The sequence below is a fragment of the Anabas testudineus genome, chromosome 16 (assembly GCF_900324465.2).
Source record: "Anabas testudineus chromosome 16, fAnaTes1.2, whole genome shotgun sequence".
NCBI classification, from domain to species: Eukaryota; Metazoa; Chordata; class Actinopteri; order Anabantiformes; family Anabantidae; genus Anabas; species Anabas testudineus.
The window spans coordinates 12,971,617-12,991,466 of record NC_046625.1 but is presented as its reverse complement, the minus strand read 5'-3'; the positions used below and the strand labels follow the sequence as shown (position 1 = coordinate 12,991,466).

The 19,850-nt window shown below is 41.5% G+C and overlaps 1 protein-coding gene across 1 annotated transcript; it reads left to right on the top strand.

Moving 5' to 3' along the window:
- The first annotated feature begins 3,127 nt into the window (after positions 1-3,127).
- Positions 3,128-19,717, top strand: LOC113170397 (rap guanine nucleotide exchange factor 5-like). Its single transcript, XM_026372479.1, has 18 exons — positions 3,128-3,526; positions 7,376-7,515; positions 8,173-8,273; positions 12,141-12,219; positions 12,418-12,562; positions 12,653-12,750; positions 14,582-14,612; positions 14,816-14,894; positions 15,249-15,398; positions 15,808-15,905; positions 16,039-16,161; positions 16,291-16,469; positions 16,590-16,680; positions 16,772-16,822; positions 17,055-17,142; positions 17,274-17,338; positions 17,430-17,484; positions 17,664-19,717. The coding sequence occupies exons 1-18, from the start codon at positions 3,347-3,349 to the stop codon at positions 17,780-17,782; spliced, it is 1,872 nt and encodes a 623-aa protein (XP_026228264.1). The 5' UTR covers positions 3,128-3,346; the 3' UTR covers positions 17,783-19,717.
- The last annotated feature ends 133 nt before the right edge of the window (positions 19,718-19,850 follow it).

The following is a 19,850-nucleotide window of genomic DNA, read 5'->3' as shown; positions in this document are numbered from 1 at the left end:
CAGTAGAGGACAATGTTCCATTAAATGGTCATCACTATGCAAGGCCAATTTAAGACTTTTTGCTTTTATTTGCTAGTTCCAGTAAAGATAAATACAGTTGAGATTGCCAGCTGGTCGAGAACATGAAACACTGCTGTGATGTGGCAACACTGCAACCATTAGTACAAGTTAGGGTAACAGAATAATGGAGTAACTCAGAAGTAATGACATTATCATTATTATTAAAGTGAAATCACCCTGATTTCCATTATTATTAAAAGGGAAATCATCCTGAAGTAACGGATGTGGAAATCCAGTGTGCAATTCAGATAAACTGCAATGTCCACATAGTTATCTCAGCAAGTTACACTTAATGTGTTTCCTTGTGTAGCAACAGTTTATTTTCTGTGTCTGTATCATTTAGTTTGTTCTGTTTTACATGTTTTGACGCCGTTTCCAGCTTCGTACATGAAGCTAGCCAGCTCAATATCGGCTAACGCTAGCAAAGCGTTCAGTGAGCTAGCGATGTGCGATCGAGCGAGAAGTAATGATTAAGTCATGATTTCAGAAGAGCCCAGAAACTTTAAAGCGTTTTGGTGGAGGGTTGACACTACTTACCAAAATGTAAATACGTGTTCAGTTTCCACAAACATCTACAAAGAAAAAAATAATCCGTTCCTAAAGATGGTGGCCGGAAGTGACAGATTTCATTGGCAGTGATTCATCTGTCTGTGTTTACCTATCTTCACTATTCATTTTTTTTAATGTATTGTATCTATTATTATTATTATCACTTGCAATGTTGTTTATTTTATAGATTGCATTTTCTTGTATTTTCTTGTATTACAAACAACAATCCAAATGATGATCGCAGTGTTAGTACTGCAGAGCTACAATTTATGTTAAACAGTATATTATACTGTTTCAGTATGTCATATGTATGTATGTATATTTTGATTAGTGACAATAATCAAAAATAGAAATACCAAATAATAGCAGGCGATGTTAATAACGTCTTTGGTCATAGAATAAGTGAGAAAAAACATCCTATAGACATCATGGTGCCTTCTGTTCAGTTAGACTGCATTAGGTTGGAGTAAATGTCCTCGTTCTGCCAAAGGGTGAATGAAATGATAACTAAACATGGCCTTTTTTAAAAAGTTAGTTAATTACCTGTCAGAAAAGCAGAAGAGGTGTAGGAGACAGTAAGCTGTTGCGATGGCCTTTCATCCCTTTGAAATCCCACCTACGATTCACTGTGTCACCACCACGGTCCCTTTCAATCAGCCTCCATGTCTGGAACAACACGGTTTCTCTTGGATATCATTTGTATGAAAACTACAAGAAAGGTGTTAATGCAGAAGGTAACACACTCATCATTTATTCAACTACAATAGAGCAACGTCTGTTCATTAGCATCTTCTTAGTTTTTTATGAGCCCGTGCAGTTTCTCCACTTGACGGGGTATTCGTTTGGAAAGGGGGATACTGTAACCGGCTCCAAAGACTTTCATCACTTTTGCACTTTTTTGCAGCGCTGCAGGCCTCCAGTAGCTGTGTTGTCATGGCAGTCCCTGGTTAAACGCTGCTGCAGCGTTGGAGAAAGCTAACAAGTCTTAAGGCTTTCTCACTTTGCAATTCATTTACTTGAGAAACTGGGTCAGTGGTAGCACATTAAAGCTCGAGTTGTCCTCCTGGCTTTGTCTCACTAAGGAATGTTCACCAGGAAGAAGCAGGAAGAAAAACAAGGTTATGTTTAGATATTCAAGGCCAATTATTTCCTTTGTTTCCTCCCCACAGTTGAATGGTATAGAACAACTTATTGCTGAAAGACAGCAACATATAGCAGGTGTTCCTTAGAGTAGCTGGATTTACTAAAAAAGGTTTCTGTTTCTTCTTCTCAATCAGTGAAATTGGGTTTGATGTAACCATTACGCTTGGGATGATTTTAGGATTATCAACTTTCCATTTGAAGCCAGTGGGCATCTTCCAAATCAGTTCCTGCAAAAGCTCACAGTGGAATGATGGGACTCACCTCACATAAAAGAGAAACGTCACCTAGAGATGAGGACCCTTTCTCATTCGTGCTGTATCAGCGGTTTGGAGCAGCAGCATAAGTGAATGGCTTTGCAAGGACCCAGTGAAGCTTCACACTGCTGACAAAGGGGAAAAACAATCATTTAGTGTACAGTGTTCATAAGAAGGATTAATGTCTTTGCTTTACCTTGGTCAATAACTGTAGGATGCCTCTGCAGATATGCTAAGCGACTGACGAGTTTCATTTAATTAGTAAGTGTCTGGCAGGTTTTTGGTCTTTAATCAAAACTCACTTCAGCTTGTGATTATAGCGCAGCTTAATAAAACATTAATCTAGACGGTGACACCTTTGCTCGCAAACTCCACAGGCTGTGTTTGAGGCCTTACTTTACCTAGTTAGCAAGAAAATAGCTGGTATTATTGCTGTAACTGTGATTATTTCACTATTTACTAGTCAATCAATTGATTTTCCAATCCAAGTTGATAAATCAATTAGGTGAGTAATTTAATATCTTTAAGAAACTGTAACAGACACTGTCACAGTTGTACGCTGGCTCCAGCCCACAACCCTTAACATGCTGTTCACATAATGCGTGGATGGTACGTCTGAATAATCATGAAATTAAGCTCTAAATCGACAAATCATTTAGTCTAAATCTAAGTATAAATCCAGGGAACATATTTGACCAACTGGAACGTAATGCCCTGGAAGTAATTGTTCAGTGATGCTTCTTGATAAATAAGGTACACTATAAAGTGGGCATCATGCTTTTGATTAAATCATAATTGCTTTAACTAAATAGTTGTATGTATTCTTTGACTCTAGGAGATTCATTTTTTATGTTATATTGTATAACATGGCAGCCCAAATGACCTTAAACCTCCTGGCAGCACGTCATACTGTACATCTCCACCCTAACAAGTGTTTGACCTTCCAGTGCAATGTTCCCTGCCCAGTCCTGAATCTTGCTTTCGGGAGATTTTGAAACTTCCTTTTTGGGGCTTTTCAGCTGACCAGATGTTTCCTGAATCCACTGTTCCCTTCCTTAGTGGTGAAAGGGAGGGAAAGAGAAGAATTGAAAGAGGGACTCTAACATTCACTCTCAGTAGAGTAAAGCAAACACTCAAAGCCTTCAGCTGATCTTTTCTTCGCCTGCGTCTGCTACAGAGCTGACGGAGATTTACTTTGCAGTGACAGAAGACTCTGTAACTCACCTAGACAGCAGACAGAGACACACTTACTCTCACACTTTTTTAAAGTGTTGTGACCTCACAGTCTGGTCCTGTCTTGCTATTTTGCTTGTGGACAGCCAGCAGCTAGTGAGCCGGTGATGTCGTGGGACTGTGGCCTGAAATACATGTTCTCTGTGTCCCCCGCGCTGCAACCGGGGAGCATGTGCATCCTGCATGACAAGGAGGACCTGTCCAGACTGGAGATGGTGCAGAGACTAGCCAAGGATGGTTGCCGCTTCTTGCAGAACCACAGCAAGAGCCCAGAGAAGACATGCGAGGTGAGATGCACAACAACAACACTGTTGCTGTCAGAAATTTCAGAAATGTTTTTACATTAGATTCCAAAACTACTTATATTCAACTTCATCTTTGTTGTGAAATTCTACACTATTTATTGCATTTAACTGATTAGCTAGTATTGGTTTTGATATAGTAAATAATCAAATCAGATATTCAGTATTCAGTTAGAGAACAGTGGTCCAATATATTGTGATCTAAGCTGTTATGTTTATGCTGCTGTTTTGTGAGCCTTGTGCCATAATGCAACATACTTTCTTTCACTTCCTGTAATGTTTTATTAATCAATCTGATGTCGTCTATTTTTATTAGCCTGCATACGTTCTATACCTTACGTTGTGTTTTGAATGTTGACGTTCAGGTTCTGTCGAGAGAACAAAACCTCCAGTAAAAGGTTCTAAAATAGTCTCTATTAAAATTGATATATGATACATAAAGGTGTACTGTAGGGTTCATAACTATATGTAAGTACAGGTACAACATGTTCAGTTCAACCTGCACGTTTTTTTTTTTTAAAACATTACATCAGCTGTCAGTCGGCTGCGTCTGATTGGCTGACCTCATGGTGGGCTCAGCTGCTCCCTTCCTGCCAGCTGTATCTGTGTGCTGCGCTGCTCAACAATGGCAGGAAGAGTTGACGACAGCGGCTAGACCACCATGCCAAGACATTGTATGGTTTCAGGGTGGATTCCAGTGCATGTGTTCTCTGACCTTTTCTCCTACACAAACCTCGATCTCCTTATCCATGTTGTTATTCAGTATAATGACCTTTCACTTGTACAAGCATCTGCCAATCTGCCTATGATCAACTGTTAGAGCTGCATAATAACAATCCGCCTTTCTTTTCTTGTTTCAGTCACATGCATTGTACCCAATTTGAATTCCCAATTCAAATTGGAAAATAGTGTGTATCAGTTCCCTGAGCCTGCAGGAAGTGCAGTTATTGACATTAAAGTGGCAAAGCCAGCAATACACTATATCTGAGATTATCTAGAAATATTAAGGTGATGTGATATATGTGTATACAGTGGTGTTTGAGTGGTTAAAGGTAATCCAATGATGCTACAATATATAAACTGTATTACATTACATGGCTCATAGAAATATCTAAGCCCAAACATCAGGGGCTTAGGAATCAGTCAAATCCCAGATGGTAGAAAAAGGAATGCTTAATGTACAGTAGACTGCATGTCTGTGAAAATGTGATTCTTTGACTGGGAGATCATGAAAGTCTATCTAAAAAAAAAAAAAAAAATCTGGATCTTGCCCTTTTATTGTTGAGGGGTATGATGTAGTTGTGCGTCATCATCTCTTATCTTTTGCACGTCAATACATAGAGCATAGGAAAACCTGTGTGCAAATATTTTACATAACATGCACAGTCTCTCATTAACAGTATATAATCCAAGCTTAACACAGGAAAAAGGAATTTCAGCCAATGAATACTGAAGACAATAATTGCATCTGCATCAATACATCATCCATACTTTTCCCTAAGAGGAATTACCTTCCAGGTCCCTTTACAGTAAGGTTCCATAACATGTATGTCAGACGCAGATACATGCATACAGAAACTGTCCCTCTAGCCAGTGATATGCATCTGGAAGCCTGAAAGAGACAGTAAACCATTTGGCATGACATGACTTTGTGCAGAGACCTGATAAGTAAGAGACCTGATAAGTAGTGCTTAATCTCCTGCTGACAGTGTCCAAATTAGGAGGAGTGCAGTGTTAGAAGTACGCAGAGGTTACCTCCGGGCTATGGGACTGTAGGAACTGTACAAACCTGGTCCTCTGGTTCATTATAAGCATCCACTCTAGAGGCCTAATTGTTTTTTTGTACTAGCAAACTGGTAACCACAAAGGCCATTGCAGACTGAGTGGCAGCCTGCAGCAACCAAGGTAGAATCAATAATTCATGGTGAGAAAAGGTTTGTTTGCACTTTGACCTGTTAGTGGTACACTGAGACAATCTGTGAGCTATAGTCAAAAATTCAACTTGCTTTGCTGTCACTCTAAAAAAACAACGTACTTTGAACTTTGATGACATTAATGTCACACCGTGCACGTCACGTCTTGATAGAAATAGAACCACCAGTGACTTTTTGCCAAGAAAAAGGAAGCTGATTAGCATAGTCTTTCCTTTCTGGGAATTTTCTAGTGATTCTTTGTGTCTGTATTTAGATACACACAGGATGCATCATGGGAGGTCAGCTGATTTTAGCAGATATCTATAAAGTAAATATTGCCATTCATATAAAAGTTTTTCTGAGACTTTGAAAGAATCTGTGCTGTTTATAGACACATGTGCAATACGTGTATGTTAATGCTAAAAGATGTCCCTCATTCATGGACACAGTTGTGTATCAAATAAGATGTTGTCCTGTATGAGTACATTCTACATGCTTGTCTGTTTGTGTATACATGAGATCACAGATAAGTGTTAATGTGCCAGGAAGTCATGATTAACTGAAGGGCTGTGTGTGCTTTTCTGTAAAAGGCAATTAGGGCAGAAAACTGCAACCACTTCCAGCCTGTCTGCCTGGCTAATTGCATGCGCAGAGGCTTGTGTTGCCTTTGACGGATGGCTGATGAGAAGGAGGCTGAAGGAGGGGGTGCTGGTGCAGCATGCGTGTGCGTGCACCGTACAATGAACTCTTCATTAAGACCAATATCTCTGATTCAGACACTCCACCGTCAAGCAGCCATCTTTATGCTTTAATGCATAAGGTTGGCTGTAAAGCTGTTACATTTAAAATGCTACGTTAAACATGGTTATTGGTAGATATTTGTTATTATCTATTGTTATTATATATTTGCAGCATCGTGTCTGTCACCTTATAGTATAAGTATTACATGTAGGTACTCCTGCTTTCAGCTAAGTTGGTGAATGTGCTTCTGATCTGTGGTAGTCTTTTAAAATGCTGCAACACATATAATAGGGAAATATTTTTAAACACCGCAACCTGAATACATCGATCCTCCCCTCGTGTTTTAATTAACGGAATAGTAGATTAGACAGTAAACTAATCAGTGTTTAATTAGTTAACAATTAGTATAATCAGTACTGCATTGAAATGTGTTTGGGTCTTTAACTACAGTAATAACACAAACAATATTTTTTGTTTTAACAAGTAAAAATGTGAAGCATTTTCTGGTTCCAGCTTCTCACACTTTAATGTGAAGATTGATGAAGTCTTGGTTAGACAAAACAAACAATCTGAAGATGTTATGTTGGGTTGTGTGACATTTTAAAGAATTAACTATTGCTGAGTTTATAGAAAAATTGTTAATTGCAGTTTAAGGAAAGAGCAACCTTCCTGTTGGTGACCAGAGGAGCCTTCACTGTCTTTTACTGATGCTTTAAATAATAACATGACTGTGTGACATTTTCTGTCAAAGAGAGAACAAAGAAAGAGACTGACAATAGGCAAAATGTGGACACGTCATTCATAGCACTTCATATTAGTCATAAAACAAGAAGCTACCATGTGACTTTGAGTTTGAACTGAGCACTGAACCATTGCTGGTGTGCAGAGTTTAACCATATGGTGGCCTGAGAACAGATTGTCTCAAGCCACCACCCATAATTAAATGCGGTCTGTATAGGATTTGATAATTAAAACATGTATGAGTCTTTTATGTTAATCCCTGAATGGGCTCTACTGATAAGGACTGAATGGTGATATATGGAAATTCTCTTTCATTTACAGTGCTGGCTTTGACACAGTATTATGATGGAAATCAGTGGTGATTTGTGTGAGTGGGAGAAAATACAGGGGAATCTCCTTGGTGACAACACTCTCTCTCCCTCCTTCTTTCCCTCTCTAGCCACAGACTGATGAGGGAGTCCGTGTGTGTGTGAGGGAGAGGGGCTACGATGTGCTCATTCTCCAAAGAGTGTCGTCAGAGCGACCAGCCCTCTCTGCAACGGCGAGGGGAGGAGGGAGAGAGGAGGCAAGGAACAGGAGGTAAGCCTCCCCTCTCCCCTCCTTCCTAGATTCCCTCCCTCCCCTTGTTTCTCTCCCTCAGCACGCTCCCTCTCATCATTCTCCCTCTCTGTCTCTCTGGATCACACTCACTCAGGCATACTTACATCACAACTCCTTACACATTAATGACTACATTAAATACATGTAAGTAGACAGCATGGGACTGTGAGGCAGAGCTCTGCTGGTTGCCTTCCCGTTCAACTCATTAAAGGAGCTTTTACAGCCGTGAACACACCGGGATACTTCAGCAGACAGCAGTAGACTCTGGGCTGTATCAGCTGTAGTTGAATGGATGGATGGGTAAGAGGGGCATGCAGCAGTAACCACGGCAACGTTGCCTGTGTAAGGGCACGGGGACTCAGCAAGGATGGGATCTCGACCGCAACCCCCGGACCTGCGGCAAGAGGAGCGCAGGCTGCTGCATGCTGCCTTGGTGGAGCAGGAGGAGGACGATGAGGACGAGGAGGGCTCCGAGGAGAGCAGCCGGGCAGAGCCGGTGACGATGCCCACTTTTGACGTCCCCTACTTTCGCTACATAGATGATGAGGGGACAGAGGGAGAGGAGGAATGGAGCAGCAGCCGCTCTCTATCCTCTATCGAGGAGGACTCATCCACTGACTCTGTTGTGTCTGACAGGTACGTGGTGGTATCGGGTACCCCAGAGAAGATCCTGGAGCACTTGCTGAATGAGTTGACGCTGGATGATGACCAGGGGACAACACAGGGCAAAGAGTCAGGTCAGCATATACAGTACACTCACTGGCCACTTTATTGGGTACACCTGTACATTCTAATGTAATCCAAATGCCACAAAGGTAATTTCTCAGTTTCATGGCAGAGCTGCTGTATTGGAGTGCATTAGTTGTACAGGTGTTCCTAATAAAGTGGCCAGTTCATTTATACTTTAATATGCCGGAACTTAATCTTCAGATTTGTACTTACTGCATTTTTGCCAGTGTGTGAATAAATAATGTATTTTTAGGAATCACTAGAATATTCAGTTGGTGGCCAACAAGTAGTGACTAAGCATTGGTGCTGTGCCTGGGCAGGTCCTGTGATGTCTTTGTACGCAATGTGAAAAAACAGAACGACAGACTCCTTTCACTTTTCATTTTAGTTTCTCCCATTCCACTTCTCGCTCTCACCGAGGGACTGAGACAACAGCCCCCACCCCCTGTTGGTAATATTACAGTGTGAATCATGTGCTATGTTTTCCCAGAAGGACTCCGAGTTTGAGCGTGTTCATTTAAAAAACCTTTGACAGATGTGAATAAGAGCTGACATGTTTTGAGTGAGCGTGCGACAGACTGTGCGACGTGCAGTCCAGCCTCACGGCGATGACAATACATTTTTCTCTCATCTCAGCAGGTGCATGATAATGTGACACTGTTGCCAAGGCAGAGGAGATTCTCTGGTGCTGAGGCTGGAAAGATGGATTGATAAGAAACGGTGATTGCGAGCGGAGGCAGTCGAGGAGAAGAAGATTTCTAGACAAAAAAAAAAAAGAAAGAAAGAAAGAGGAGCAACGTAGAGAGAAGAAAATGAGAAACAAGGAGGAAAGAAAGGAGAGATGGTGTTGGTACAGTGAGAGATGATGTGTCATTGGGATGGCAGGCTGACCCCATACCACAAATCATCAGTCATTGTGATGAGGAAGTGAAGGGAATGGATCTGAATGTCTTCTCAGTAGATGTGCAGTTAACATGCTCTAGAGAGTTAGGTTTTATGCTTGGTCATGTTTTATGGCAATAATTAATTGTTTAATATTGATTAAGATTTTTACCATGAGGCCAGATTAGTGAATAAGGCATCCCATCACTCCCTGAGTCACTGTATTCACAGTAGACCCATCCTTTATGTTTTAACTAGTATCCAGTGGGCTCACAAGACAGCGCGCTGTTGATGAATCATTCACCATTAGCTCACTTTGCAGTGGATGTACTGAAGCGCGTGAAGTTCTCCGTAGAGCTGTCGACTAGGACATGATGCTGAGTGATATCCCAGGGTCAAAGAGTGAAGAACGGTGCAGTTTAGAACGGCAACCCATGGTTAATAGTTTGACTCCTGCTGACCTTGGTTGTCTGAGTGAACACTGAAGCTCGCTATGCTCTTGTGCTACTGCTGTGTGTAGGTGTCGGTAATAGATCCAGCTCAGCAGAAGCAAGATAGCATGAGATCCTGATGTCTGGTCTGTCTCTGCAGGCTCGCTCAGAATTATCGTACTGCAAAATGACTGATGATTATTGATGTTATGCTTTGAATCATGTGGCATCTTTATTCAGTACATAAAGAATGCATTTCTGTCTTCCTGCAAGAGGTTGCACTTTTCTGAAAGCAACACAAGCAAACTTGAACCACTGCAGCAATGTGTGCTGTGAATATCTCTGACATGCTAGGCTCTCTCTTCTGTCGGTTTTTGTAGCATTGTAGGTAGAATTCACAAGTGTTCATTGTTGCCTTCTTTCCTTCCACCCAATCTCTGAGCGCGGCTATTGATTCTTGCTCTGCACAGATTGACGCTGCACAGTGAAATCATGTAATGGAACATTTGGGTTCTTAATGAGAGGATGTTCCAGGTCTTTTATTGATGCACCATGTGGAGCGAGGCTGTTGCTTATGTGTAGTCAAAAAAGATCAGACCGAGCAAGCGGATCTAACATTTCAAAATCTCTGAAAACAGACTCGTCTTATTAATTTATGGCTTTTACACCAAGATGATTCCTTCTTGGTGGTTATGGAGCAGTAAGTGACACATTAACATGTTTATTTCAAAGGTTGCATTGATCAGTTACTTATTGAAATGCAAGCCGCATTGGCAGGTTGACTGACAGCTTGATTGATTTCACAGCAGGTCATTGACAAATTCAATTAATAGTGATTAATCCATTCTGTATTTTTTTCTGCAAATGAAGCTAAATTTGGTTGCTTTTTCAAATCAGCACATCAAAACTTTATTTACTCAGCTCAGTGGAGTAATTCGAGCTTTTGGGTTTGTGAAACACGCATCTTCTACTTAACTGTTTAAATTGAACTTTTACTCTGCAGGACATTCTCTCTTTTTTTTGCTGTGTTATCAAGAAATATGAGAGAGAATATGACTTAAGGTCGTGAAATTAAATATTTATTCTGTTTTCCCACATCAAAAATCTTGCAGAGTTTACAGCCTGGGGAGAAGTCTATAAGCTGTTACTCATGCAAAAGTGTTTTAGTTAAGATACAGTAGCTTGGTGGAGAAAATAAACAGACATAGATCAGTGTGAGGGAGCTGTGCGTGGTGAATGTGTGTGGAGGGGGGAGAAGCTGGAGTACAGTGTGTGGGTGATGTTTTGAGGGTTGTTTTTTGGATTTGTATGAAGGTGTGTATCCTTTATTGAAGTGTCTGATGGTGGGGGTGGAGGGTGGGGGGTGATGCAGCTGCTCTGCATGGATTAACTTAATGATGTCAGGGAGTCCTGTGGACCAGAACGCACAGAAAGGCCCTGAGAAGCTAGTGTGAAATTAAAGGGGAGAATTTACAGTTCTGGCTATGAGGCACGCTTACAGAGGGGTTGAGAGGAGGCCGGCCCTAATAGGATCTGTAAAGCTTTTCACTTGTGACTGGGCATCATATCGGGGAGTTGCTCTTTATGCCTTAGAAATGTATTGTAGCAGCTTTTATGTCTTGTATTCTTAAACGCACTTCTGTAGCTATGTCAGATTAATAGTTGATCACATTGAATAACTGATTAAATGTTAAACATGTTGGTTTTGTGTTCTGGGGATTTCCTCCATTTGACCAGTATCAATTCATCTGTTTAAAGGAACACATTGTCATATGTAACCTTGTGATGGAGGATACAGTGGCAGAAATTGGTGCTTGTAAACACATTAAGTTGATGGATAAGCAATGTCAGATTTCCTTCTAGTCCAAAAGATATTAACAATGAAAACACTCGACTTCGTCAGAGGTCACAGAGAGTCAAATGACGCATTAGCCTTATTAGCTGATGTTTTTAGTCATACATCCTGCAGTGCTGATTGAGATCGAAGATAACACCAGTAAAGGCTCGTTTGAACTTGCTGGAGCGAAATAAAATCCTGGATTTTTGCAGAATCTTCCCTGATATCAGCACAAATCACTGAGCCACGTGAAGAATAATGTGCCTTCGAAAGGCCTCTTACATTATACTCACCTCTCAAACGTCTTAGCTTGGTGCCTGTTAACTGATAATTTAACAGCAAAGAACTGGCTCGCTTTCTTGCATCATTAAGGCGCAGAAGGAAAACTGAAGCCAAGACTCCGAGCTGTCATATCAATTACAGGTACAGGCCAATTGTACGTGTAGCTCAGCAAAGATGAATCGTACAGCTGTCAGGGTCACCGGTGTACCGTCCCTCCAGCATCCTGTAACATACTGTAGCATAAACCTAATGAGAAGGTGTACGTGTGATTCACATGGCCTGCATGGAGTTGAAACCTGTTAACCAGTGTCTGTGTTCAGTGAGGTACTGTAATTGTTACATATTTATGGAGCGAGAAGCAGTTGAACTATTTAGTTATTGTTACATGTAGAAAATGAAAGCAATGTTTCTTGGACTTGGCAATAATGTGTTTGTCTTTGTAGATACACTTCTGGATGACTTTCTGCTGACCTACCCAGTGTTCGTGACAACGAGTGATTTATGTCAAGCTCTGCTGGGACAATATCCTTGAACGGCAGGATTTTAATGTGAACATTACTACAATATAAATCTTAATAACTTAATAAACTGCTTTGTTGACTCAGAGCTAACTGTGACTCTCCACCTGTCCTTAAATCAACATCACTCGTATTACTGCACGCGATATCAGAAAAATCCATCTCGCACTCCATCTGTGCTGAAGCCTTAACCAACTCCCACCTATTGCGCCAAGCGTTACAGAGGGAAAGAGGACAGGAAGGAGGCTCTGGAGAGGAAACGAAAGGTTCTGCACCTGGTGTCACAGTGGATGTCCCTCTGCAAAGACTTCCTGAGAGAAGACGAACACGTCAAACTCTTCACTAAGGTAGGGAGCATAATGTACTAGGAAATGGGTGGAGGCTGGGAGTTGGCTGAAGTTAATACGGGGGAAATGAAAACTGACATTTCCTTTCAGACTTTGTATCGTTACGTGCTGGACGATCTTTACGAGCACCCCACCCTGGAGACAGATGTGAGGGAACTGCAGAAACTGTATCAGCTGCATCGCAGACAGTGAGTGACACTACAGTACATACGCTTACGTTATCTATAAGGTGGAATCACTGATCACGTCTTGGTACAGTGTGTGCAATAGCCACTAAAAACCATATCTGTCGGCGCACTGAAAAGAAGCAGAGACCCCATTTAGTGCCCGAGTACAAAGAGAGAGCTTCTTCTACGCTTGGTGCCTTTATATAGTTTCTCATCAATGCTTCTATTCAGAGAATGAAGAGAAATTTCAGTGTTCTGGGATGTTATAAAAGGTCAAAAAGCTCTTTATCTCAGATTTCCAAAATTGAGGAAACACAGAGATTCTGTAAATTAATGACAAGCTGCACGATTTTTTTTTTTTTCATTTCTCGAGAAGGAATGTTCCACCACTTGTTTATCGGACACAATTTCAAGCCCGCTGTCTATTAATGTCTCAAACACACAAGTCGTTTCCACACAGACGTGTACTGTGACTGTAATGTACTGTGATTTAGTCCATCATAGAAAATATACATGAATAAACAGATTGATGCTTTCTTGTGTAAGTGGAATTTGAATCAGGCATACAGTGACATGACAGGTCAAATTCAACAGTAACATCCACATTGATGCTTCCAGTATTCAGTTATGGCTGCTGTCTCTCAGTTTTTAGTGCCACAGTAGAGTTTATAAAACTGAACCCAGGGACCTCCACATTACAGATTTTCAATATTCAGGAAAACTACTGGTATCAAACTGGTTCTTTGTTCTGGTAAATACACTGAGGGTTTGGTAACAAAGGAGGAATTTATATTAAATAAATATAAATACACACGTTGTTGTATTTATATTTATCCAAACATACAAACTTAACGTCTAACTGAATTTTGAATATTGGTGATATTGTTTTGGAAGACTCGAAATGTTGCCTAATACCGGTTAAAACAAACATCGCACTGATCTCTGACAGCCCCCAGTCCCCAGACACATTGCCACACCCGCGTCCCCCATCCCCTTCTTCAACCACATCCTCCAATCAGACCTTCTCCCTGGGGAGGCTCCAACCTGCCGCCCATTAGTAACCAGTGCAGATAGCACAACCTGACCCTTATTTGGGTTTTTATCCTGGGTGGGAGCTCCACAACACCACACAACACCCACTCCTTTGAAGTATTGGACTTTGTGTGGGTGTTACTAACTGACATACTCCACTATTTATGAGCTTTTCACAATCAGGCTGGTCCCGTGGGAGGACAAGGTTGCTTTGTGGCAATCTGCCATCCAGTGAAGCTGAAATGTGTCATTTTTCTAGTCATCGTTTGGTCCATCTGGCCTTTGTGGAAGACAAAGCTCAAGTCATATGTTCCAGAAAGCGTAGAAGTCACACACACCACTTGTTCTCTTGCCCCTCTCACTAAACTGAGCTCAAAAGTCATCCACAGTGACATTTTTCTTTAAGGAGACAAACTGAATTGGGTCATGAGCTCTGTTTTGATATGACAGTGGGAATCAGGTTTCCCATTAATGAAGGACTGCTGCTGGCCAGCAACAGGGGATCCCTTAGGGCAGGCTTTGTGCCAGCACGCCTATTGTGATGCAGAGCCCAGTGAGAGCAGAGGGACGATAACAGACGTGGGTATATACATTATGTTAGCCAGGCCGGACTGATGAGCACAGGGTGATTAAACCCATGGATCACATTGGAAGGTAAAATATACAAAGCAGTCTAATCTTGCCCTAACACTGGTCTTAAATCCTGGACTGAGCGCGAGGAGTAGAAATACAAATACATTTAATTTTTAAACCAGACACAGCTGCTGTTAAAGGAAAATGACAGATGTTTTTCTTCTTCTTCTTCTTCTTCTTCTTTCAGTACGGTGGATGAATATTCCCCTCAAAGAAAGGTAGGTGCTCTCTTTATGACGTTAAGACAGATATAATCTCGTTGAACAGAGCTGTCCTCTTTGAAACACTGAACCCGGGTGTTGACACAATTGTCCTCGCATTTCCTGCTGAGGACATTGTTCTGTTGTTCGATCGAAATTCTCAAATGCTCTCAGGCTGTATGAATGTGTGTCACAGTCAACGCGCTTCCCTTCTTTTTTAGAGCAAGGCACTTTTCCACCAATTGAGTCTGAAAGAGAACGGGCTCCAGTCCAGATGCGCACACAGGGAGAGCAAGGAAGGTAAGCTGTCCACTCACACATATGTCCAAAACTGTCAGCGGAGGAGGAGGAGGCATGTAGTCTGAACAGTAGGACAATGGGAATTTCCAAAGAACCAACTGGAAGGTTTTGAAATGCAGATTCCTGAGTCGTGACTTATAAATTCTTTTTACCTTATTGCAATGGAGGTCTGCTCCTTTGTAAAGGCTGCTTCACCCCACACAGCCATGTACGTCATTGGGATTTTATCATCATATGTTTAGAAATCTGTATTAGAGATTTCTGCCTCTGTCACTTTAAATCGGATTCATTTGGATCAGCGCAGCTGACGGTCAGTTGCTTCCTTATATATTATATATATATATTTTCTTGCAGTGCTGTGTCAAGTGTATATCACCATGGATTCGTACCTAAGGGTGAGGGCCCATGCTGAGGTGGAGGCTCAAGAGCTGTTGCAGGCAGTGGCGGAAAGGATGGATATCCCCCAGGGAGAACTGGTACTAGTGGCTGTCACTTATCCTGGAGGTAAATACAAAACAGCTGCAGGACAACCACCAGCTGTCAACTTCTCACTATGGTGTCAGTCTGAACACAAAGTCAGAACTGGTATCTGTGGTCTGTTGGTGTCAGAAATAGTGACGTGTCCTAAGTTATAAGCTTCTGAATCAGCCGTTACTGTTCATTTCTCACCATATTTTATACTTGACGAGGGAGACGTGAGAGATTCCGATCACCAGAACTGACCTGAATATCTCCTCAGTGATCTGCAGTCAAGTAACACGAGTCAGTAACTTAAATCAGTGACTGAAGTCGCTGGCTTCCTCAGAGCGGAGCCTGGCACAGGGGGGTCGTATCTCTCATCGCTCCTCATCGCTACTCACACACTGCCTGACAGTTTTTTAATGGTCTTCTGATGCGTTCCCTTCCCCTGTAGGTAGGCTCCTCCTGCAACCTCATGACAGAGTTTTCTCTGCTTCGTTACGGCCGGTGGGCAGGCTGCACATATGCAGGAAGGACCTGGGAGAAATCCTGGTAGGAACATCACATCAACATGCAATTTCCACTTGAACATATGTCTGTCATGGGGTCAAACTAGTGGCACGGTGTGTAAAATAAATCTAGATACACTCGCACAGCTCTGCATTAATTCATTTTTCATCTTCAGAACCCATTCACAGACAACTCAGAGCTGCAACAGAGGACAGCTCGCATACTCAGCCTGAACACCTGGGATGTCGCTGTTGCTCTCACCAACTTTGACTGGACCATCTTTGAGTCAATACATGAGGTGTGTTATTTATAAAATATTACCTCTAAAAGGAGCACTGTCTGCTTCAAGGGTCAAATCTGATTTGAAGAGCCTGTTAGCATCACATCCCCTGCACTGTTCAACTCATGAGTTTCTGTTCTTTCCCAGCAAGAACTGGTCTATTTCACTTTCAGCCGTCACGCCGGCAGTAACCGCACCGTGGTGTTAGAGCTGATGCTGCAGCGCTGCAATGAAATCCAGCTGTGGGTGATGACTGAGGTGCTGCTTTGCTCAACACTCTGCAAAAGGGTTCAACTCATCAAGAAGTTCATCAAGATCGCCGCCCAGTTAGTAGATATTTTATTTATTTATTAGTAGATTTACTTGGCAACGCTGCCCCCTGTGGCAGCTCAATAAACTGCATGTTGATGCTGCCAAGCAGTGATTGTTGTTTCTCTCTGTTCCAGCTGTAAAGCACAAAGGAACCTCAACTGTTTCTTTGCTATTATAATGGGCCTGAACGCTGCAGCTGTTAGCCGCCTCAGTCAGACTTGGGAGGTAATTATGTGTTTTTCTTACAGCTTGATTTATTTATTTATTTATTTTCATTTGTACTACATCACATCTGATCCTTCTTTTACGTCTGCAGAAAATTCCTGGGAAATTCAAAAAGCTATTTTCAGAGCTGGAGACCGTTACAGTAAGTGTGTTCAGTGCAGAGCATCGTTTAACCCTATAAAGTAAATGTTATATTTATGAATGTTTATAGGAGAAGTGAACAGATGTTTTTGCCTCTGGAACATCAGGTCTGTTTAATGATCATTAGTCCCTGATGCTGCCGTAATTAAGCTCTAACAAAGCAGACATGCACAGGCAAACATATTCCCCTCCGCAGAGGATTAGACTCATTCATTTTGAAAATGTCTTCACAGGATCCATCACTGAATCACAAGGCCTACAGGGACTCCTTTAAGAAGATGAAGGCACCAAAGATCCCTTTTCTTCCTCTGCTTCTGAAAGGTGCGCTCATTATTCTTTCACTTTAGTACGACACAGCTGATCTAACTCTGGGAGGAGACTGCTCCCATCCAACGTATAGTATTCAACTTTTACCTGTTGGTGAACACTAACTAAGTACTCTTGTGTTTTAGATATCACATTTATCCATGAAGGCAACAAGACGTTTCATGATAACCTGGTCAATTTTGAAAAACTGGTGAGCTTCTCTGAACTTTATTAATAAATTCTTCTGCATGTAAAAACACGAGGTGGCACTGAATCGTGCCTCTGTCCTTTTTTATTTGCAGCACATGATTGCAGACACAGTGCGGCTCATCCGACAATGTCAGAAAGACCACATGGGTCAGTATTAGTTTGTTTGATATCAGTGATGTAATGTCATGTAATGGCTTAAATCAGTTTAAGACTTTGTCATTGTTTTACTTTTTCAGTCTCACTTAAAAATTAATGTGTACAATAAGTAGAAGGTTACTCCAATGCCTCATCTGAAGATGTTGATAATGTGATGTGATCACCAACAGGAAATGGCATCACACAGAAGAGCAGCTCTGAAGCACGGGCCTACATCGATTACCTTCATATCATCGACAATCAGCAGACTCTGTTTGAACTGTCACACAGGCTGGAGCCTCGTGCTTAGAGAGACGCTCCTCCCGCTCCGTCAGCCAGACTGTCGGATTGCCAAGGAACAAATCTATCAGTGTCTCGTCTATCTCTCAGGACTCGGTCAGCAATCAGAGGACCACCGTGTGATCCTGGCCCACCACAGGAGGGAGCTGCTCAGTCACGATTTCTCACCAGAGACAGAAATAAGTAGCAAAAGACACATTTTAGGTTAAATAATATTTAGAAATATTTGTGATTCAGTGACCCCGCACATCTGAGTCCAGTCCTAGCAAATGTGCCAGCAGTTTAACTACAAAAGGACCAGCAGCAGTTTAGAGCTGCAGGTGCTGATGGGTTTGTGTATATCTGTAGGTCCAAACCGCTGCTGCTTAATTTTCTTTCCTACAGCTGGAAGAGGTTGGCAGAAGAAGAGCTGGTGTGAAATCTAGACAACAGCGCCCCTTTGTGGACAATCCCCAGCCTGCAGGATGAATGAGTTGGTAGCAGATGAGGTGCTTCCTATCTAACACAAAAGCTACACAAGGCAACGACTAAGCTCCTTCTTGACTTTAATAACAGCATGTGAGAGAAAACGTTAAATCAGACCTCATGATTCAGGTCATGAGATGCAGATAAACTCATGACACGTTTTTTTTTTTTTAATGTACAGGCTAATTATACATCTGGCAGCAGAGGCTTGTTTTGTCAGATTAACCAAAGAGTATGTAAGCTCACGTTGTCCTTAAACACACACGTCTGTTTCCTCAGTCTGACATGATGCAGATCCTCTTTGCCCGGTGTACAACGTGGTCAGTACTTCATCCGTACAGTGTATGCACAACAAAAAAGAGGCTTAACTAAACCGAGACTATAAAAACACTGAAATAGTTTATTGTAAAATTGAAATATTTCACATTCTCATTATCTATTTTTACAGAGAAGGAGTCTTGTAAGAAGAGGTTTTACACAGTTCAGATGGTATTACTGCAGAAAACTAGAGAAGGTTCTACAGTGTGCTGTGTTTCTTTAATGTGTGGGTAGGCCTGCGTCCCTGTGTGTGACTTATGATCATATGTGTTAGTGCCAAATGCCATAAACACGCCCATTCAAATGAATGCCAATTGCTCATACTTGAAAAGCACCGGCGTAAGGATCTCCATGCAGTTGAGCTGTGGACAATCAGTTAAATGAAGCAGCGGACACCTACTGTTAATTCTCTGCATTGGTCTTTAAAGTTCAGGTTAAAACACAACATCACAGGGTGAGCCATCCAGCTTTAGTGCCAACATGCCTTTAAAAAAAACAAAAACAAAACAAGTCGTTATCATGACTTCCTGTGACTCACAGGAAGTCATGATAACGAGTCAAATCCCCTCGCAGTCAAATCGAATGTTACTCAGCTCCATCACCGAGCTACAGCTGATCTGTCATTTGCTAAATAAATGCTTATTGTGTTTTTTGGGTGAATTGGCCGAATGAATAATGAGCAATAGCAACATCAAACACTGCAGCACCTTTTGGATAAAATAGGAGGAAAAGACAATTAAAGCCATGTGCTTATGTGCAGTGTGTAGTAACACCACTGTATGTAACTGTGTAGTCATAGAAGACGCCGTATTCCTGAAGAATCACGTTTGTTGTGATGTTAGACATCGTGGAAGAATTATTAAAGTTTCAATTGTATATTTTAGATTTTACAATCCATAGTCCAACATGTAGAGAATGTGCATTAGCAGTATCTATCTTACGTTGAATTGACATCATCAACAATGTACAGCTCTTTCTGTTTGTATTGTGTATATATGAATTCTGGATACAGATTTGTATTTATTTCAGATTTATTTATTTGTTCTATAGATTTTATGTATGTATTCATTCAGTTAAAGAAGGTTTGTTTTTGTTGTTGTTGCTCGCACTGTTTTGGTTGGTCTATATGATGTGGTAAACCATGGATTGACCACCGCTGTCAACTGTGCATGCAATAAAATATTTTTTAATTCTAACAAAATTGTACCTGTTATTTTAAAATATATATTTCTACATGTAAAGTGTGGTACAGGATTCATTCAGTGGTACTTTCTAACTCTTCTACTAACAATACT